The sequence below is a fragment of the Mchenga conophoros genome, linkage group LG16, assembly GCF_057382185.1.
Source record: "Mchenga conophoros isolate Kocher_MC1m ecotype Shallow Benthic linkage group LG16, M_conophoros_male_GT1.1, whole genome shotgun sequence".
NCBI lineage: Eukaryota > Metazoa > Chordata > Actinopteri > Cichliformes > Cichlidae > Mchenga > Mchenga conophoros.
This window is the reverse complement of record NC_140541.1, coordinates 11,663,466-11,686,053: the sequence shown is the minus strand read 5'-3', so window position 1 is coordinate 11,686,053 and position 22,588 is coordinate 11,663,466. Positions and strand designations below refer to the sequence as shown.

At 43.2% G+C, this 22,588-nt stretch overlaps 2 protein-coding genes across 3 annotated transcripts; both read right to left on the bottom strand.

The window, feature by feature from the left end:
- Positions 1-6,914: 6,914 nt before the first annotated feature.
- Positions 6,915-8,031, bottom strand: LOC146556356 (trace amine-associated receptor 13c-like). The gene is made up of 2 exons (XM_085248698.1): positions 7,856-8,031; positions 6,915-7,731 (listed from the first exon to the last, which is right to left on the bottom strand). The coding sequence occupies exons 1-2, from the start codon at positions 8,026-8,028 to the stop codon at positions 6,915-6,917; spliced, it is 990 nt and encodes a 329-aa protein (XP_085104824.1). The 5' UTR covers positions 8,029-8,031.
- A 6,118-nt stretch (positions 8,032-14,149) lies between these two features.
- On the bottom strand, positions 14,150-19,635 carry LOC146556355 (trace amine-associated receptor 13c-like). Of its 2 annotated transcripts, XM_085248476.1 has the most exons (3): positions 19,627-19,635; positions 15,091-15,251; positions 14,150-14,966 (listed from the first exon to the last, which is right to left on the bottom strand). In XM_085248476.1, exons 1-3 carry the CDS (start codon positions 19,633-19,635, stop codon positions 14,150-14,152), a joined length of 987 nt encoding a protein of 328 aa, XP_085104602.1. The 2 variants fall into 2 exon arrangements, with proteins under 2 accessions (XP_085104602.1, XP_085104603.1); XM_085248477.1 differs by lacking the exon at positions 19,627-19,635 and having other exon boundaries at positions 15,091-15,266.
- Positions 19,636-22,588: the final 2,953 nt, after the last annotated feature.

The following is a 22,588-nucleotide window of genomic DNA, read 5'->3' as shown; positions in this document are numbered from 1 at the left end:
TGTAACAACCTCCCCCACCAGTCGAAGAGCCCCCCAGGTGGCTCGATGCACTGGCGGCACCCTGTGCCAGGGCTGGGCCCCCATACACCCACCCGCCCACAACCCCGGCAACACACCAACCAGGACACAAGCCCCCGAGTCCCAGCCAGGGCCCCAGCCCGGAGACGGAGCACCCCCACAACCCCATGTCCGTCGCGGACCCACCCCGGGGCAGCCAGGCTACCAGGTCAGTAACCCACGTCCGTCAGCACAGACCCTCCCCTAGCCCCGCTGCACGCAGCCACGAGGAAACCGTCACCTAAGAGACAACAGAGCCCTTAATAGGCCATGACTGCTACCCCGGGTTGAGCCCTCCAAGGAAGATGCTCCTGGGGAACCCCCCGATGCCCTAAGCCTGTCCCTACCCCCACACCAATCACAACTGCGAAGATGGGACCAAACTATGACCCCCCACCCCACCCCCACTAGGTGATGAAGCTGATCAAAGGAGCCCAGAGCAATTGATTTGATGTAGGCTGTATCAAGACTAATGTAATAGATTTCTATATTGGTTAGAATTAAGATTATTTTTCCAGTTCATGAGGACTGTTTTCTTGGCTATGCATAGGGCAGTGAAAACCACTTGGGTTATATTCTTATCTGTAGCACTAAGGGGGAAGTTGGAATGTTACATTTCAGACACTTTGATAAGTCCTCACATATCTCGCGCCAAAACTTCAGAACTGGTGGACAAAACCAAAGAGCGTGGATATAATTGTCCGGTGAATTGGTTTGGCAGTGTGAGCAATTGTTGGTAGACGTATAACCCATCTTGAACATCCGATGACCTGTATAGTGCACTCTATGTAGTATTTTGTATTGAATTAATTGAAGACTGGAATTTCTAATTAGATGAAAGGTTTTTAAGCAAATCTGAGACCAGAAGTTTTGGTCTAAGTTAACTGATAAATCCGCTTCCCATTTTGCAATAGGAAGTGATATTGATTCATCTGTTTTAGAAAGCATTCTGTAAATTTTGGAAAGTAATTTGGGGGTTTTAAGAGTAAGAAATTGAACCACACTTGGTGGTGTTTGTACTTCAACTTGACCCGGTTTGATTTTCTTTTTTACTATGGATTTAATTTGTTGATATTCTAAAAAGCTTTTCTTGTTGATCCCATACTGTGTAACTAGTCTGTCAAATGAAATAAATTCTATTCTTTCTAATATATGTTCTAAGTATTTGATTCCTTTACCACTCCAATCTGAAAAGTTCATCATATTATTGTATAGTAATATGTCTGGGTTGTTCCAGATAGGTGTACGTTTGCATGGGATTAATGAAGACTCCGTCAATTTTAGAAACTCCCACCATGCTGTCAGAGAAGAGCTGATGGTGATGCTTTTGAAGCATTCATGTCGTTGGATGTTTGAGCTGATAAATGGATAGATCTGAAATCTCTAGATTATGCAAAGTGCTTGTTCTACATCTAGCCAAGGTTCATCTAAGAGGGTATGTTTTAGCCATCCTGAGATAAACTGAAGCCTGGTGGCTAAGAAGTAGTGCTGAAAGTTAGGTAGTTCTAATCCTCCTTTATCCTTGGTCTTTTGTAGTGTTTTTAAGCTTATACGTGGGGGTTTATTTTTCCAAAGGAACTTGGACATGTATGAATCTAGAGATCTGAACCAATCTTGTGGTGGTTTAGTTGAGATCATTGAGAATAAATAATTTATTTTTGGTAAGACCATCATTTTTATAGCGGCAACTCTTCCCATGAGTGATATGGGTAGACATTTCCATCTAGCCAGATCGCCTTCTACCTTCTTTAAAAGTGGGATATTGTTTTAATTTAGTTAGATCTGCAAGCTTGGGAGAAACATTAATACCTAAATATTTTATATTTCCCGATTGCAGTGGTGTAGAAGAAGAATTATGGAAGGAGCGATTATTGGAAGGACTGCAGATTTTGACCAGTTAATTGAGTAGTCTGATATTCTTGCAAAAGTGTTTATCAATTCCATCACCCCAGAGATATTGGTTTGTGAATTTTGAAGAAAGAGTAACACATCATCTGCATAAAGGCTGATCTTATGTTCCAGGTTCTTGCATTTTATGCCCTTAATTACTGAATTCTGTCTAATTGCTGTTGCTAGTGGTTCAATAAAAATTGCAAAAAGTGAAGGGGAGAGTGGGCATCCCTGCATGGTGCCCCTCAGGAGACAGAAGCTGGAGGATTTTTGGTCATTTGTTTTGACACAAGCTGTTGGGGAGTTATATAGTATTTTTAACCAGTTAATGAAAGAGGATCCAAAACCAAATTTGTGTAAAGTTGCAAATAGAAATTTCCAGTTAACTCTGTCAAATGCATTTTCTGCATCTAAAGAAAATATTGTAGTTTCAAGGTTTTTACTTTATGAGTAGTCTATCAAATTAAGTAATCTGCGTGTATTTGTTGATGAGTGCCTACCTTTTATTAAACCAGTTTGGTCAGGATGAATTACGAGGGGGTTATTTTCTCTAGTCTCTTTGCGAGAGCTTTGCAGATTATTTTAAGGTCTACATTTATAAGGGATATTGGACGATAGCTTGAGGGATATACAGGGTCTTTGCCTGGTTTTAGCAGGAGATTAATGTTTGCAGATTTCATATTTGATGGAAGTCTGCCCTTTTCTTTGATTCCTAACAACGTTCTGTAAAAAACTGGCGCTAGAATCGTCCAGAATTCTTTGTAGAATTCAGCAGGAAAGCCATCTGGACCTGGAGCCTTATTATGGGCCATGCTTATCAGGCTTCCTGGAGTTCACCTGGCGTCAGTGGTGAATCCAGTGCCATTGCTTGAGTGTCTAATAATTTTGGAAGAGTTATGTTGTCTAAAAACTGATCAATTTCCTTTTTAGATGGGTTTATTTGTGGTGAATACAATCTTTTATAGAAATCCCTGAAAATGTTGTTTATTTGTTTCGGGTCATATATTGTGTTCCCAGATGGATCTTGAACAGCACCTATAGTTGTTTTTTCTTTATTTGTTTTTAGCTGGTTTGCTAGAAATTGACCGGATTTATTACCATGTTCATAATTTTGTAAGCTAGTCTTTGTACTAAGAATTTTTTATTTTTTTTATTCAATTATCTCATTTAATTCTAGTTTTGTTTTGTGTATTTTGTTCAATGTTTCCTGATCTTGGTGGGACGCGTAGGCTTCTTCTAGTGATTTGATGTTTTTTTCTAATTCCTGAATATTTTTGTTTTCTTTCTTTTTATGTGACAAGAAAGAAATTATTTTACCTCTCATCACAGCTTTCCCTGCTTCCCATAGAACAGAAGCTGATGTTCCGGGAGTGTCATTATAGTCTAAATATGAAGTCCACTCTTTTTTAAAATATTTAATAAAGTCTTCATCTTTAAGCAGGGATGTATTAAATCTCCAGTTTTTACTTGGCGTAGTATTATTCTTGTTCATTAGTGTTAAAGATACAGGAGCATGATCGCTGACAGCTATAGGGTGAATCTCAGTGTCTGAAATGCCGTTCAGCAGTGAGCTGCTGACCAAAAAATAATCCAGACGAGAGTAGGAGTGATGGACATGTGAGAAAAAAGTACATTCCTTACTGGTGGGGAGAAGGGAGCGCCATGCATCACAAAGACCAAGGTCGCTCATATACTGTTTGATTATATTTGTGGACTGCCAATTGCGCTGAGTTCCTGCTGTATTGAGCCTATCCATTTCTTCATTTAGTCCAAGGTTGAGGTCGCCTCCAAGAACAAGTGTGCCATCTAAGTGTTCAGAGAGTGCACTGAAAAAACCGTGAAAGAATGAGGGATCATCAACATTTGGACCATATACACTTACAATACATAGCTTTTTTATCAAGTATAGATAGTTTAATGATTAAGAATCTGCCCTCTGGATCTATAACTGTATCGAGTACTGTGAAATTTAATATTTTTATGTATTAAAATTGCTACTCCCCTTTGTCTAGAATTATAACAAGCTGAGAACACATTAGGAAACTCAGGTGTTTTAAGTTCATTCGAACCTCTAAGAGGTCTGTGGGTCTCTTGTAAAAGGACAACATCTGCCTGTAGTTTTTTGAGTTGGTTAAATATTTTTAACCTCTTTTCTCTGGAGCCAGCTTCATTCATATTCCATGTAACAAACCTCAGTGGCCCCATAGATGTCTGTGTATAACTAGGGGTGTACGCTGTGTGTGTCGCCTAGACAGGTGGAGAGAATACATCACTTGTTCATGAATAAAGAGAAGGAGAGAGAGAAAAAACGAGAAGGAAAAAATAAACAAACAAAAAAACCCCGGAAACTTTCCAATTAAACCGTTGACGGAGAGTGACGGTGTTAATTCTGCTATGATATCACACTTAAGATGTGATTTGATACTAGTAAGTTAAACAGATGTTAATGTTAAGTTAATGCAAGTTAGTGTAAGTGGATAGGGAAAGGGTGTAGCGGATTCTTATCTGGTGTGAAGTTAATACAGCCACGGAGTGATGCCGGGGTCGCGGTAAAGCTGTCCGTCCACGTACAGCCGGCCCACAGCGATAACAGCGCGGGAGCCCTTCTGGATGAGGCCGTGTCGGATTGGGAAGAGGACCCTGCGTCGTTCCAAGATCTCTTTGGGGAACTGGCCGTTCACGCTGAAATCCGTTCCTTTTAATTCCCTGCCGCGGCTTTTCACCTGTTACTTTTGTTTGAAGTGGCTGAATTTGGCCACAATAGGATGTGGTCTCCCGGCCGGCGACCTCATGGCCCACAGGCCATGCACTCTATCAAGGCGATGTTCTTTACGGTGTCCTCTGGCAGCTTCAGGTGGATTTTAATGAAGCTTTTCACCGTTGCCTCCGCGTCCTCTCCGGCAGATTCTGGAATACCAGAAAACACAGGGTTGTCTCTCATGCTACGGGCTTGTAGATCGATAACGGACTCTTTTATTTTTTTATTTTCTATGTTTAGCTGGGTCACGTTATCAGTGAGAGATTTGACCGACTCCCGTAGCGTGGCATTTGCAGCGGCGAACGTTTCCACCTGCTGCTGGCTGAACTCCAGGGATTCTCGCAGAGATTTAGGCTATGTCCACACGTACCCGGGTATTTTTGAAAACGCAGATTTTTCTATGCGTTTGCACCTTTTGTCCACACGTAAACGGCGTTTTTGGTCACTGAAAATGGAGATTTTTAAAAACTCTGGCCAGGGTTGATATTTTCTAAAACTCCGTTTTTGCATTTACGTGTGGACGAGAAAAACACAGAAAATGCAGCGTCAAAGATGTGCGCCTTTTTTGACGTCACAGTGTACGTCACGTTATTGTTTCGGTGAAATGAATTTCTACAATACTGTTACTGTTAATTGTACTCTCTGCAGTGTTTAAATGCTTACATATACACACACAGTTACTCTCCCTCCACATATACGACTCGGTTCTGCTTCAATGCCCCAGCTTTGTTTACTTTTTCCCACCGAGGCTTCTAGACTTCTGATTGGCTAACATTTCTACACAGTTAGGAATATAGCGCCACCTGCTGCTTTGGCATGTTCCTAGCAGCGTTTTCCTTCATTTCTGCATTTACGTGTGGACGGGATTATTTTTTAAAATGAAAACGGAGAATCTGCGTTTTCAAAAATACCCGTGTACGTGTGGACGTAGCCTTAAATTCCCGGTGTAAAATCTCCCCCAGCGACAGCCTAGCATCGAAACTGGACAATCGCTTGTCGATTGACTCCAGGATGTCTGCAATGTCTTTGAAAATGATGTTGTGCCGGGGGAGTCTGCCGGGTGACATCTCTTTGATGACGATGTCTCAATTTTGGCCGGGGAAGATGCACTCTGAGCCTTCTTCATGACTAAATCTTGGAAACAGCGGTCAATGTAATCTTGGAGAACGTCTAAACTCTCCCCGTTGTTCTCCAGGGTGTTAGAGATGATAGGACAAATGTTGTTAGTTATATGACAATTGATTAGTATATCTGGTAATACTGAAGCTTAAAGAAACTTTGTTCAATTCTAAACTACCATTCGCTTTAATTTTCCGCCAAAGTCTCTGGCGTCTGACGTCAGTTACAGCATGAGTCGCTTACCTTGTCCATCACTTCCGTCACTTACCTCTCCCTCCGTTTTTCAGTTTGTGTAATTCTACTTGAATTAACTTTGTGTGTAGCACATTTTCACTTCAACATTTATTGTAACGCAATCCCTCAATAATTAAAATTCATATTAAGAGTTTCTGTTACTTTTTAAAAACTCTGCTGTCAATCACCATTTATTTCTTTTATGAAACTTATTTTATTAAATCACACATTTTGTAACTCAGACTCTCAAATTAGTGTCTTCAGAGTGTTGCTTCAACCGCACACACATACACCCACACACACACTCTGATAATTTTCAGTCACATAAAGCTGGATATTAAGACTTTTTTAGCATCTGTTAGCTGTGATGTAAAGGTACCCAGGGGGGCATTGCAATCTCTTTCTACCCCAGGTCACAAGATACACTCCACACAGGAGTCATCACACTAAAGACTGGTTTGCAGCTGCCTGGTAACAAGGCAAACTTGAAAACCTGGAATCTTCCCTCTGAGTAGCCACAGCAACATTTTGGTGATTAAAACAATCATGTCGAGGTTTTTTGTGACACTGTTTTCAACCAGTCTGACCCAGTGATAGCCAGCAACCACTCGGCAAACAGTATCAGAATGCACATTTTGTTGCTAGTGACAGGAGGTTGCCAGTGGGTTGTTAACCCTTTTCTAGGCCTTTATAATTGAAACCAGCACTATTTGACAACCAGTGTTGGGGTTATTACTCAAGAAATGTAATGTATGGCATATTACTTGTTAAATGTCGTAAAATTAATATGGTACATTATTGATAGAGAAAGTAATTTGGTATACCATTTGGTACATTAAGGAAAGATTTCTTTTTTCTACAGTATGCTGACCTCACAGGAGCCAGGCTGCAGTATCTGTAGAGTCACAATTAGTTTCACTGCTTTTCTAAACCAGGGGTAGAACATAGCATAAATCAAAGGGTTTAGACAGGAGTTAAAATAGTACATATAGATCACAATCGATGCAGATGAGCTATTGAGCAACTCGTTTCCAAAAAGTGAAACAATGAAATATGAGCAGAAACATAATAGAAACACAAGAACAAGAACACCCAGAGTCCTGGCTGCTTTTAACTCTGATTTCTTTGCTGTTAGAGTCACTGAGAGCTGCAGTGTGACAGCTGTAACCTGAGAGCGCATGGCACGGGCCTGAGACACAGCCACCACAAACACTCTCATGTACAGAACTATGATGACAGTAAGTGGAATAATAAAGGATATAAAAAGGTCAACAAATCCTGCAATGAATTCAATGATAATTATACATCTTCCATAGCAAGAATTATGCTTGCCTGGTTGACTTAGATCATCTATTAAAATCACATAGCTGTAGAAAACAGAGCAGAGCCAACACAGACAGACACAGAGTTTCACTCTTCTCTCTGTGATTCTGGTGGGGTAATGCAGAGGGTCACAAATAGCCACATAGCGGTCGACTGATATCAGCACCATGTTGCCCACTGAGGCAGAGGCAATGATGTAGGATACATAATTATACAGAGAACATGTGAGCTGACCAAGAAACCAACACGCTGTATTTCGCAGGATTTCTCCAGGCATAAACAGAAGACCAACGAGAAAGTCAGTGACAGCCAGAGAAAGGAGCAGGATGTTAGTGGGTGTGTGGAGCTGCCTAGAAAGATAGGAAAATATAATTTAAAAAAAAAGTCAACAGAAAGAAAGTATTCAAACAGATATAACAAATCAGGTATACACTTGTAAAGCCACAGCAGCAGGTAAAAAATATGAAACTCTGCCTGAAGTGGGAGACTGCAATGATGACGAGCAGGTTGAGAGTCACAGTCAGCAGAGACATTGAGGACACAACAATATAAAGGAGCAAAACTTGAGACAGAGGAGTTGTAGGTTTCTTGCAGGAGATGTTGAAGAGTTGTGGAAAGCAGAGCTCTGCTCCATCCTGAGTATCCATCTCCACAGACCTGCAGAGAGCTCCAGCTCTGGCTGAGTTATGACTACACTTAGTAATATAACTGATCCCAACACCACATCCTCTCAACTCCTCCCCTCTTCTTTCTTTCAGTTTTTATTGGACATTGATTTCCCCCTTCCCTTCGTCTTGTAATTTGGCTATGCACACTCTTATTTGGATAAATCCAAATTGAAGAATGACATTACGCCATCAGAAATAAATGAGTGTGGGGAGGCATGGTCGGCGTTGTCGTGCGGACGCACCTGCACAGCATCTGCTATCACGCCCGCCGTGTTTAAAACCACGGGGAAGCAGGGGTTGAGAGAGTTGTGGTGTGACGTTATGTGCGATTGGCAGCTTGTGAGCTGCAGTCGGAAGGACTAACGATGGCTCTGATTAACGATTTCTGGAGCGGTGGAGGAGTGACCATTCTAGGTCAGAAATGGAAGTCTCAGTTATTTAATTGACTCAACTTGTCAATCGGTAGGTCCACAAAACCCCTATACTGGAAGTTGATTTCAGCTCGCTAAATTTAAAAAAAAAGTCCTAATCCCTGATCCTATGAGTCTTTCCCAGTGGATAATGTAGGATTCTGGCACTGATGTGGTTGAGGGGACTCACCCAGTACTGACTACCTCTAAATCAGCCAGGTGTTTTTCATCCTAACCCTGATAAGACGTAACCTGAGTAGCCCATCAGTCTCACCTGTTAACCTGTTATTTAACATGGCACTTGTTATTTCTGGTATTATTTTAGTAGCTTGGAAGACGGGGTAACCTGTGAGAGGTATTTGCACTAATAAAAATAATCCTGGATTTCTACCTTTACTGCTTCACTAAAGGTCAAAAAGTGAATGTCCACAATTTAGGCTTGAATTGCAGGAAATTTTATTAATGGAATTCAGCAACACAATAGCATAATAAAATAATGAAAATCACAAAAAATATTGAAATCAATTATACTTTACTAATCTAACTAAGAATCTCTAAGTTTATTTTTATTTTTGGGGAGGAGAGATTGAAGGAGGGATGAGCACAGCCAGGCCTAGAGAGACACTCAGCTGGGCATTCAAGTTGTTGACAGTAGGAGCGATATTAGGCCCCTTATGTCAAACAGAGTGATTTGTGGCCCCAATAAAATAATTTGTGACCCTAGGAAGTAATAAAGGAAGTAACAAAAATATGATATTCATAAAAAATATGATATCAGTAAAATTATGATAGTCATCAAAAAATATGATATTCATCCAAAATATGCTAGTTCATAGCTCATTGCTTCCCCCTCCCCCCCACCCCCCAAAAAAGAACTAATTGATTATTTTTAAAAAGTTTCTATATCTAATAGCATTATTTTATTTTTAAGCCATTAAAAAAAGTTTTTACCTTTTATGCTTAAAAAACGCCATCTGGTGGTGGGTCAGCGCGCTCGTGCGTCTGGGACTGTGCTTGTGTCTCGGGGTCTGTGCTTGTGTCTCTGGGACTGTGTTTGTGTCTTGGGGTCTGTGCTTGTGTCTCTGGGACTGTGCTTGTGTGTGTGAAAATGTGTTCAACCAGAGTAAATGGCCTGTATTTGTATAGCGCTTTTACTAGTCCCCCCTAGGGACCCCAAAGCGCTTTACACACCCAGTCATCCACCCATTCAAACACTGGTGGAGGCAAGCTACAGTTGTAGCCACAGCTGCCCTGGGGCAGACTGACAGAAGTGAGGCTGCCATATCGCACCATCGGACCTTCTGGCCAACACCAGTAGGCGGTAGGTGAAGTGTCTTGCCCAACGACACAACAACTGAGACTGTCCGAGCCGGGCCTCGAACCGGCAACCTTCCAATTACAAGGCGAACGCCCAACTCTTGAGCCACGATCGCCCTAAAAGTAAAAGTGCTTAGTTAAACTTGTGCATTTTTAACATACAGTATGGCGAGACATGCAGGTTGCATGTCTTGGGGAAAGACTTTATTTCATTTTATTTGCATTTGTTTAATCCGAACAAGGAGATTTAGAATCAAAGTCAGAGTCTCAAAAAACTCTCGCGATCCCCCCGAGCATAAACGCACCGCGGCTCCCAACATAAAAAACTTCCTGAAAAAAACTATTTTCTCCAAAAACGCACAACAACAAAAAATCCTAGAATAATTTGATCAAACTTTCTCTGTTCCCACCCAACCCTTAGGCAAATAAGCAGGAAACCTCCTGAAAGACCCTCCGTATTTTATCCAAATACGCGCAGCAAAAAAAAACCCCTAGAATAACTTAGGGAACCCTCTATACGCAAAATCTTATATTCGAAAACAGGGGAAAACTCCTGAAAAAACCCTTAGTCTTTTTTCTTCAAACCAGCCCTCTACTAGCTCCGTCTCAAATTCAGCAAAGTCTAAGTTCTCCTTTCGCTCTCACTCGAACCGGACCGCAGCCAGCGCATAATTTTTCCTTCTTGTTTGCTCCCCGGCTCAGCTCCCCAATGTTGCTTACCTAGTTTGAAAATTTGTGCCGGAGACCAACTCCGCCCAACTTCGCCCCGCTGCCAATCACATAACAAGTGGGCGGCTCCCCTCGCACCCTGGTTAGCCAATCGGATACAGGTCCGATTTACCTTCACCGGGATAGGTTTATTCTCTCGCTGGCATTCAGGATAAATAATCTAACATTTCAGCTTAAATTTAATTGTTTTTTTTTCTCTCAGAAAAAACCGACGGCTGTCCCAATTCGAAGTGTACTTCAAATGCATACTCCAAATGCACGCCAGCAGAACTCACACGAATGCATCTTTGTAAGGTTCAGCCAACATCCGCTATCCCATTGGAGGAGAGATTCCGTCTCAGCACTGGTGGGTTTTGGGGCTATGCTTTCAGCCTCCCCAAGAGCGAAATCTATTTCTACCACCTAAAAGCGGGTGAAAGTTTTGGATCGCTTTTACTTGCATCCGCCGATGGCCCTGGATACCCCACCTCAGAGCCCGCATCAGGCCTCAGTGTCTCCGGCCGCTATGCTTCCAGATACTCCGCCCCCGCCCTCATCACCTCAAGGATGGAACTCGCCAAGCCACCCTCAACTCGGTTGGCAATCACCGGACCAGACCCCCGCAAACACTTCAGTCTCCGGTGCCTCGCTTTGGGCTTTGGGCGACCCTGTATGCCGGGCCCTTTTCCGAGAGCCCAAAGACATTGATCCCCACCCCCACGAGAGCCGCAGTCAGCCTTCGGCTGTGGACAGCGATGAGGCGGCGACTCTACTCCCCACGGCTGTTATGGAACTCACAAAATTAACCGTTTAATCTTTAAGCACCGTTAAGATGTGTGTCAAGGATGTGAGGTCTCCGACCCCTTGCAGAGACGACATTCTTGTCTTTTCCCGCTGGAAAAATAGTACTTTTTCAGATACTATGATGAACTCTGCAAAAGACTATGGAATGGACATTTCACCAACACATTATTACCATTTTTACGGTTAGAGGGTTTTTCACCACCAGCGGCTCAAGTCAGAGGCGTTGCCCAGGCATATCTGTTTGAACTCAGAGATGTCCGCGATATAGAGGCCGCGCTGCAAGAAATTGACGCCAGCATCACGGGGGTGACCAGGACAGTGATTCATAAAGTACTAGGCGAGAATTACTCACTCTGGCTCTCCTAGTAATCATTTTTCTTCTCTTCCCTGTTATTTTTCTCAAATGTTTTGTTTTTCTTGTTTTTTTAGCTTTGTTGTTTTTTTTCTCTTTTTGTTTTTTGGAGTTGTTTTTACCCATTTTAAATGTATTGTTTGTTTGTTTTTTCATTACAGCAAATAAAACTTTCTTGGAAAAGCATTGCAAGAATCAAACTCGTTATTTGTTTTTACTCGTTCAGATGTTATGTTTTTAATTACAACAAATAAAATTGTTTTGGAAAAATCTTACATCAAATAAAGCTTTCTTGGAAAAGCATTGCAAGAATCAAACTCATTATATTGTTTTACTAGAATCAAAGTGTAATGCTCGATCATGAAATAAAACCATAGTTAAACATAACTTCAAAGATCACACATGGCAGATGTGTGATCTTTGATGTGTGATGTGGAGGACACAGCCGTTGTGGTTTTTAGAAGGACAGGGTGAGGAGGACGCAGGGGTAAGGGGGACTGGATGAGGGGCAGGGCTATGTAGAGCGCTGCGGGTTATTTCCAACCAGGACCAACTCAATTGTGGTTTTACTTAGCTTAAAAAGCTCTAATATTCTCCCAGTCTTTTCACCCACCATCTTCACCCAGTCCTGAGTGGGAATTCGAAGCATGGTGTTGAAAACACCGGACTGGGTGTTTGAAAGGTCCAACACAAAATCATCTGTGTGAGCATCATCGGTTGTTTGACAACTAGCTCTGCAGATCCACCTGCAAAATGGCGTGCTCTTGGTCTCCCACTGGGTGTATGTGACGGTCTTTCTCACCATGTTTAAAGGCCAGTGTCAGTGGGGTTGTTGGTTGAATGGTGGAAACGCGTGGGCCTCTTTGAAAACCGGATGAGTCTGCTGGTCCCTGGTTTGTGGTTTCTGCGAGCTCGTTTCCCGCAGGCTCTTCTGGATTTCAGGGGTAGTGATGAGGGTCAAAACAGCCCAGTCAGAGCAAGTAAAAGCGATCAGCGGTGTTAGCGGGCCAAAACTTTCACCCGCTTTTAGGTGGTAGAAATAGATTTCGCTCTTGGGGAGGCTGAAAGCATAGCCCCAAAACCCCCCAGTGCTGAGACGGAATCTCTCATCTAATGGGATAGTGGATGTTAGCTGAACCCTGCAAAGATGCATTCGTGTGAGTTCTGCTGGCGTGGCGGAGGCTCTGTAGCTTTTTACTGGGGTCTGAGAGACCACAGTGAGGTTGGCAGGTCTGGCTTCCATGTTGTTTGTGAAAAAGAGAGAAAAGTTGTTTGTTTTTTCTGAGAGAAAAAAAAACAATTGAATTTAAGCTGAAATGCATTCGTGTGAGTTCTGCTGGCGTGCATTTGGAGTATGCATTTGAAGTACACTTCGAATTGGGACAGCCGTCGGTTTTTTCTGAGAGAAAAAAAAACAATTAAATTTAAGCTGAAATGTTAGATTATTTATCCTGAATGCCAGCGAGAGAATAAACCTATCCCGGTGAAGGTAAATCAGACCTGTATCCGATTGGCTAACCAGGGTGCGAGGGGAGCCGCCCACTTGTTATGTGATTGGCAGCGGGGCGAAGTTGGGCGGAGTTGGTCTCCGGCACAAATTTTCAAACTAGGTAAGCAACATTGGGGAGCTGAGCCGGGGAGCAAACAAGAAGGAAAAATTATGCGCTGGCTGCGGTCCGGTTCGAGTGAGAGCGAAAGGAGAACTTAGACTTTGCTGAATTTGAGACGGAGCTAGTAGAGGGCTGGTTTGAAGAAAAAAGACTAAGGGTTTTTTCAGGAGTTTTCCCCTGTTTTCGAATATAAGGTTTTGGGTATTCACATCAAGCTTCATTCAGTTTGTGTAATTCTACTTGAATTAACTTTGTGTGTAGCACATTTTCACTTGAACATTTATTGTAACGCAATCCCCGCAATCAGAGTGTTGCTTTGACCGCACACACATACACCCACACACACACTCTGATAATTTTCAGTCACATAAAGCTGGATATTAAGACTTTTTTAGCATCTGTTAGCTGTGATGTAAGGGTACCCAGGGGGGCATTGCAATCTCTTTCTACCCCAGGTCTCAAGATACACTCCACACAGGAGTCATCACACTAAAGACTGGTTTGCAGCTGCCTGGTAACAAGGCAAACTTGAAAACCTGGAATCTTCCCTCTGAGTAGCCACAGCAACATTTTGGTGATTAAAACAATCATGTCGAGGTTTTTTGTGACACTGTTTTCAACCAGTCTGACCCAGTGATAGCCAGCAACCACTCGGCAAACAGTATCAGAATGCACATTTTGTTGCTAGTGACAGGAGGTTGCCAGTGGGTTGTTAACCCTTTTCTAGGCCTTTATAATTGAAACCAGCACTATTTGACAACCAGTGTTGGGGTTATTACTCAAGAAATGTAATGTATGGCATATTACTTGTTAAATGTCGTAAAATTAATATGGTACATTATTGATAGAGAAAGTAATTTGGTATACCATTTGGTACATTAAGGAAAGATTTCTTTTTTCTACAGTATGCTGACCTCACAGGAGCCAGGCTGCAGTATCTGTAGAGTCACAATTAGTTTCACTGCTTTTCTAAACCAGGGGTAGAACATAGCATAAATCAAAGGGTTTAGACAGGAGTTAAAATAGTACATATAGATCACAATCGATGCAGATGAGCTATTGAGCAACTCGTTTCCAAAAAGTGAAATAAAGTAATATGAACAGAAACATAATAGAAACACAAGAACAAGAACACCCAGAGTCCTGGCTGCTTTTAACTCTGATTTCTTTGCTGTTAGAGTCACTGAGAGCTGCAGTGTGACAGCTGTAACCTGAGAGCGCATGGCACGGGCCTGAGACACAGCCACCACAAACACTCTCATGTACAGAACTATGATGACAGTAAGTGGAATAATAAAGGATAAAACAAGGTCAACAAATCCTGCAATGAATTCAATGATAATTATACATCTTCCATAGCAAGATTTATGCTTGCCTGGTTGACTTAGATCATCTATTAAAATCACATAACAGTAGAAAACAGAGCAGAGCCAACACAGACAGACACAGAGTTTCACTCTTCTCTCTGTGATTCTGGTGGGGTAATGCAGAGGGTCACAAATAGCCACATAGCGGTCGACTGATATCAGCACCATGTTGCCCACTGAGGCAGAGGTAATGATGTAGGATACATAATTATACAATGAACATGTGAGCTGACCAAGAAACCAACACGCTGTATTTCGCAGGATTTCTCCAGGCATAAACAGAAGACCAACGAGAAAGTCAGTGACAGCCAGAGAAAGGAGCAGGATGTTAGTGGGTGTGTGGAGCTGCCTAGAAAGATAGGAAAATATAATTTAAAAAAAAAGTCAACAGAAAGAAAGTATTCAAACAGATATAACAAATCAGGCATACACTTGTAAAGCCACAGCAGCAGGTAAAAAATATGAAACTCTGCCTGAAGTGGGAGACTGCGATGATGACGAGCAAGTTGAGAGTCACAGTCAGCAGAGACATTGAGGACACAACAATATAAAGGAGCAAAACTTGAGACAGAGGAGTTGTAGGTTTCTTGCAGGAGATGTTGAAGAGTTGTGGAAAGCAGAGCTCTGCTCCATCCTGAGTATCCATCTCCACAGACCTGCAGAGAGCTCCAGCTCTGGCTGAGTTATGACTATAATTAGTAATATAACTGATCCCAACACCACATCCTCTCAACTCCTCCCCTCTTCTTTCTTTCAGTTTTTATTGGACATTGATTTCCCCCTTCCCTTCGTCTTGGCCAAAAGCTTCACTATTTTCTTCTTGTAGGCCTGCCTCTCTCTCTTTTCTAAATTCCTTTTGGATATGTTGTACTTGCGTTTTTTTAAATTGTGTCCTAATCTCTCTCTCTCTGTTCATTCTAGGTCAGAAATGGAAGTGTCAGTTTTTTAATTTACTCAACTTGTCAATCGGTAGGCCCACAAAACCCCTATACAGGATGTTGATTTCAGCTTGCTGATTTAAAAAAAAAAAAAGGTCCTAATCCCTGATCCTATGAGTCTTGCCCAGTGGACAATGCAGGATTCTGATGCTGATGTGGGTGAGGGGACTCGCCCAGTACTGGCTACCTTAAAATCAGCCAGGTGTTTTCCATAATAACCCTGACAAGACGTAACATGAGTAGCTTATTTAACATGGCACTTGTTATTTCTGGTATAATTTTAGTAGCTTTGAAGGAAGGGTAACCTGTGTGAGCTTTTTGCACTAATAAAAAATAATCCTCATTGTTACAGCAATAAAGGATGAATGTGGAAACATACTTACCACCCCAAATTATATTAATATTCAGTTCAGTCATTTTATGAAAATTTGTATACTTCTGAAGCCTGTAATGCAGCCTTAGTGGAAGATTCTTTTGTAATTTGGCTATGCACACTCTTATTTGGATAAATCCAAATTGAAGAATGACATTACGCCATCAGAAATAAATGAGTGTGGTGGCATGGTTGGCGTTGTCGTGCGAATGCACCTGCACAGCATCTGCTATCACGCCCGCCGTGTTTAAAACCAAGGGGAACCCCTGGTTTTAAAGAGAGTTGTGGTGTGACGTTATGTGCGGCTGGCAGCTTGTGAGCTGCAGTCAGAATGACTAAAGATGGCTCTGATTAACGATTTCCGGAGCTGGGTCCATGCCCGCTGGAGGTGGGGGAGCTGCCACAGCTGGAGATGGAGGAGACACACGAGAGTCCTCTCCAGCTGGGAGCGGTGGAGGAACTGTGTGGGAAGACATAGGTCCCAGTGTCAGGGGAGCCTGCTCGACCTGGGTCCGAGGTCTAGGCACGAGCTGCTCCAGAGTGACAGATGCCGGCCCAGCCACCTGAGCGTGGGCTTACGACTATCCCTGCAGGGTCGTGCCGGCTCGCCAGGTGGCCTCCGGACCAGCATTGCCGTCACTGCTGGAGGCGTGGCCGGACTCCAGACCAGCGTCGCTGCCACCACTTGAGGCGTGGGCAGCCTACGGAAGGGACACGGCCCTGTCGCCATGTTGGAAGCTAGCTGGGGGCAGTAGGTTCGGCCAGATCGTTCCCCAGCCTCAATCGGGCGATGGGGTTGTGTGGTGACGCTCTGATCAACGATTTTTGGACCCGCCGTGTCTCATTCACCCCACAATAAGGCTATCAAGTAATTGAAATATGGTATGGCCCGGTCCATATAGATTTCCCATCTAGCAAGAAACAGTTATCGGGTCTGCCGTCGTATCTTCACTGTAAACATACCACCGCAGACACAATGAAAATGCAATAGTATTCATCACGCTACTTTCAAGACGCTTCATACTTCATCACCATCATGCACTACCATTTCGTGCGAGTTCTGGTCATTTTTACCTGTGTTTGGAGACCCGGCACATGGCTCCTTTGTTTATATTAGGGATCAGCTGTTAGCACTGCGCCCTGCAGCTGCAGTTGTGCTACTGGCGGACAGACCTGACATCCCCAGTGAGGTGAGGAGGAAGAGAAGGGGGTGTCGTGCCTGGAGGGAGCGTTGTCGCATCGGAGACGTTACAGACATCTCTCCCTTTGTTGATCATGGGAAATGTGAGATCACTCCCTAATAAGATGCAAGAGCTATAACTCTCCCTCCCCCAGGAAGATCTGATCACAACATGGTGCACCTTGTTCCTGTATATGAGCCTTTAGTACGCAGGGAGCGACCAATCGCCCGCACAGTGCAGAGATGGTCGGGCGCGTAAGGGACCCGCACAGCCAGAGCCGAAGGTCACAGCATACCAGGGTCCTACCCTGGCCAAAGTTGGTATGCTGTCTGGACTGGCCTTGCACAGTGCAGAGATGGTCGGAGGAGAGCGAGGAGGCTTTTAAGGACTGTTTTGAGTCTACTGTGTGGGAGGTGCTTTGTGATAACCACGGGGAAGACATCAGCCTTGTGACCTGCCTTATGGGCTACATTAACTTCTGTGTGGATAACATCATACCCACCAGGACCATGCAGTGTTTCTCCAACAACAAACCTTGCATTACCCCAGAAATTAAAGCTGTCCTCAAGCAGAAGAGGAGGGCCTTCAAAGCTGGAGACAAGAAGGAGCTGAAAATGGTGCAGAGAGAGCTGAGAGGTCTGATCAGGAATGGGAAGGACAGCTACAGGCAGAAGATGGAAAACCAGTTTCAACAGAATAATGTTAGTGAAGTCTGGAGAGGCCTTAGAACCATCATTGGCCACACAGATCAAAACTCTCTGCCACTGGGGGATATGAGGTGGGCAAATGAACTGAATCACTTTTTTAACAGATTTGATTAAACCAGGAGACAGTCTTCAACATTGGCTGAACACTCACCCACTGCAGCTGTTCCCCCTCTGACACCTCAGTCACTTCACACCTCCTCTACTCACCCTGCTCACTACTCCCCACCCCCCAACCACAGCATCCAGCACACGTCTCTTTCGACCATCCAAGTTAGGAGGGAACTGAGGAGGATCAGAGCCAGGAAGGCAGCGGGTCCAGATGGCATCGGCTCAATGGTTATCAAGTCCTGCACAAGATCGTATGTGTGGGATGATGGAGCACATCTTCAACCTAAGCTTGAGGCTGGGGAGAGCTCCACAGCTCTGGAGAACTTCTTATGTTGTACCAGTGCCAAAGACTCCACATCCTGAGGACCTCAACAGCTACAGGCCAGTGGTTCTGACATCCCACCTGATGAAGATACCGGCAAGCTTCGACCTGGCACAGCTTCACATCAGTGGACCCGCTTCAGTTTGCCTACCAACCTGGCACTGGAGTTTTCTGGCTCCGTTCCTCTTCACCATCTACATTGCAGACTTCTCCCACAACTCCACCCAGTGCTTCCTGCAGAAGTTCTCTGATTACTCTGCAATAGTTGGCCTCATCACTGATGGGGATGAGAGGGAGTACAGTGAACTGACCCAATCAATTTCTGGTACCAGCAGAACTACCTACAGATCAACACTAGTAAAACCAAGAAGCTGGTGGTAGACTTCCACAGGCACAAACATCCTCCACTGCAACCACTAAGCATCGAAGATATGGACATTGAGGCTGTGGATGGCTACAGGTAACCTGGCACCTGGTACAGGTACTTTGGTGTTCATCTGAACAACAAACTGGACTAGACTCACAATTCAGATGCCCTCTACAGAAAAGGGCAGAGCAGGCTGTACCTGCTGCAGAGACTGGCCCTCTTGACCCAGTGCAGGTGGTGAGAATGATGGCTAAGCTGTCATCCATGTTGGACAACATCTCCCACCCCATGCAGGAGACTCTGACAGCAGTAAGTAGCTCCTTCAGTGGCAGGCTGCAGCACTCATGATGTGGGACCTAGAGGTTTCACAGGTGTTTCGTTCCAACCGCTGTCAGACTCTAAAACATGGTCTCTGTAGATGACCACACATGTGCAGACAGACACACACAAACATCCAATACACCATGATAGCTGTCAAAAGAGAATTGTACATAGTGTGATCAGCTACATGAAATGTGTCTTTTTATGGATCACTAAGCAATCCACATGTCTACGTGACTTTTCACATAAACTCTTGTGTGATAAACTTATTTAGCAACTAACAGCTTCCTCTTTTCTAAGAACATACAGATTTAGAAAAGGGGAACCTCAACTCTGAGTTCTTAGAATAACTTTGTTATATTTGTACACACACAAGCTTGTATAAATAAAGAACGCAGACAGTGACAGAGCACGAGTCCATGAGTGCCTCCTGCGAGGACGAGCGCTCTGTGGCCGCCCTCGTGAGTAAAGACAACTGCAGTGTTTGTGTTTTCTAACTCAGGTGTCTTAGCTGAAGAATTGCACTACTCGCTCTCCAGCACTACTCGCTCTCCAGAGAGTAGTGCGGTGCTCTTAACGGATAATTGGAGGTGAGCTTCCCTCCCTCCAAGACATCTACAGGAAGCGGTGCCTGAGGAAAGCGGGGAGGATCATCAAGGACTCCAGTCACCCCAGCCATAAACTGTTCAGACTACTTCCATCAGGAAGGAGGTTCTGCAGCATCCGGTCCCGTACCAGCAGACTGAGAGACAGCTTCTTCCATCAGGCCATCAGACTGCTGAACATGTCATAGACACCTCAGCTTCACTACTGGAACTTTAACATTATGCACTCCATACTGTACAGTAACGCCACTGTTTTGCACATGTCTCACTCTGTATATTTTATTTTATATATTTTATTTATTGTTTACTCTATTTAATTCGTAAAATATCTGTACACACACACACACACACACACACACACACACACACACACACACACACACACACACGTAGAAAAATATTTAGTATACACATCCAGAAATGCATATACTATTATATATTGTACATATATTTATTAGTTTCAGATGTAGCCATTCTTGTATTTTGCTTGTTTACATTATTGTATTTTGCACAACTCTGTTGCTTGTGAAGCTCGCACACAAGAATTTCACTCACATGTGCTGTACCAATGTACCTGCACATGTGATGTGACAATAAAAGTGATTTGATTTGATTTGATTCTTAGAAATCCCCTGTCAATAGCCTTCGCTCAGTCTCCCTTATATGCAATATTATGTGCAATATTTATGTGCTATACCGAGTGCAATTTTTTTCATTTTTTGATTGCAGCCATTCCCCAACTCTCTGTGAATGGTACTCATAGCCATTGATCAGTGGGTTTTGGTCAGTGGTTGTTGATCAACGGTCATGAGAAATTGCACAATTAAGATTAAGGAACTGACCTCCCAGCCCATTGTTCCTCTGTGGGCTGGTTTCAGTCATTATACAATTGTACTGTTTATAAGATTGGGGAAACCTGCAGTCAGCTGAGACTGAAGAAGTCACTTGGATGAGTGACGAAACATTTCTCTCACAAAACGCTACATCAAGATGAACAGAATCAACTTTTGGAAATTTACTTTCTTGGATAATTGAGAATGCATCAAGACGTATACCTACTATAGGTAATACGTTACTATAACATGGTATTTTATTTTATTTTGTTGGTACCTTATTCGATGGTATATAGTATTTTATTCTTGTATGTTATTCTTTTCTTAACCTATTCTATTGTGTTTTTCTTAAAGTTTAGTGCTCTTAAACTTGTACTCTCCCCCCCCCGTTTTTGAATCTTTTAAACCAATAAAAAGATGTAAATAACAATAAGAATAACACCAGACTTTTACCGTTATTGTTTTTACAAAAGTGGAAAAGTCCACAATGTAGGTTTTAATTGCAGGAAATTTTATTAAAGGAATTTAGTAAAGCTAAACCAAAACCGAATAATGAAAATCACAAAAAATATTGAACTCAATTAAACTTTACTCATCTTAGAAACTCTGAGTTTAATCTTATCTTTGGTGAGGAGAAGTTGAAGGAAAGATAATATAGCCAGGCCTAGAGATGTGTTCGTGCCTGTGTTCAAATCCGCTGGGTCTCACTGCTCTCACGCAGTGTTGGGGAGTAACGGAATACATGTACCGCCGTTACGTATTTAAAATACAAAATATGAGTAACTGTATTCCGTTACAGTTACCGTTTAAAACGGTGGTATTTAGAATACAGTTACTTTGTTGAAATAAATGGATTACACTGTGGTATTTTCCTGCTTCATATTGTTGCGGGTCAGGACTGTTTGGATTTTGTTTGACAGCTATGTGCCGTTGTTCCAGGCGGGGCGGCAGCGTTACGGTTGCCGTGGTTACAGGGTGATGCTCTCTCTGCGACTGTGTGTTTCCTGGGTGAGAGAGGCCTTTTTGTTGTTGTTGTTGTTGTTGTTGTGCTAAGCTAACAGGCAGAATGCTACAGACATAGCCCTAAAGAATGTAGCCTCGTGGGCAGTGTAGTCTGTGCTGCAAGGAGAATGGACTGCGACACGTTATGTGTCTGTGAGTGCGAGGAGGAAGAAGAAGGAGAGTGGAAAAGTACAAGCTGTCATCGAGCAGAAACGGGAGCTGGAAGCATGTAAATACAATAATAACCACTGCAGCCAAGAAGAGTGCCTGACGAGCCCAGTTGTAAGTAAGCTATTAAGACTCGACTGTACGCCGTGTTCGTGTTTTCCTCCGAAACAATAAGTTCCGTTGGAGCAGCCTTTCAACGCCTCTCTCTGTCTCTCGCTAGCAAAGTTGACCCAGACAAAAAAGTAAAGCTAGTTTTCAGCTACGAGCCCAACTCGAACCCACCGTATTAGCCAGAAGTCCTTTACTACGGTTCGGAGCCGCGGACCTTCAGTAATAGTAATAAATCACACAGCAATAGTACATTCATGTAGTTGTAAAAAGCATGATAATATATTAAGTAATCCAAAGTATTCAGAATACGTTACTCTCATTGAGTAACGTAATGGAATACGTTACAAAATACATTTTGGGGCATGTATTCTGTAATCTGTAGTGGAATACATTTTAAAAGTAACCTTCCCAACACTGCTCTCACGACACACTCCACACGGGAGTCATCAGTAACACAGAACTGAAGACTGGTTTTTGCTGTGTGATGACCCACTGCACCCTGCCTTCTTCTTCTTCTTTCTTACAGTTGTATTGGCAGTTGGCAAACAACTGAAAGGTGGTTTACCGCCACCAACTGGTATGGAGTATGGTCTGGAACGACGCTCAAAAAAAAGAAAAAAAAAGAAATCCTCAAATCCTTCCAAACAGGTTCCCCTCTTTTAAAAACTGAAATAAGGCCTGATAACTTTTACTTCCCGAGTCCTTTCGCAACAAATCAACCAGATCCAGTTTGATTTTTAAGTTACTAAGATTTTGAATCAAATGTCTACTCTCAACCTGAGACCTCTGACACTGCAACATGACATGTTCTACAGTTTCCTCTACCCCACAGTAATCACATTTTCCGGTACTATGTTTCTGTCATGGTCCGCGGCCCGGCGTCCGAGGTGCTGACGGGATGCCCACGGCCACGGGCGTGGCCGCTAACTCCACAC

What these genes read in the sequence shown, in the direction of transcription:
- LOC146556355 (XM_085248477.1), bottom strand. Translation starts at nt 15,263, where the DNA reads ATGGATACTCAGGATGGAGCAGAGCTCTGCTTTCCACAACTCTTCAAC. An exon ending in ATCGCAGTCTCCCACTTCAG is followed by an intron (nt 14,967 to 15,090) that starts GCAGAGTTTCAT and finishes CTATCTTTCTAG; the next exon opens with GCAGCTCCACACACCCACTA.
- LOC146556356 (XM_085248698.1), bottom strand. Translation starts at nt 8,028, where the DNA reads ATGGATACTCAGGATGGAGCAGAGCTCTGCTTTCCACAACTCTTCAAC. An exon ending in ATTGCAGTCTCCCACTTCAG is followed by an intron (nt 7,732 to 7,855) that starts GCAGAGTTTCAT and finishes CTATCTTTCTAG; the next exon opens with GCAGCTCCACACACCCACTA.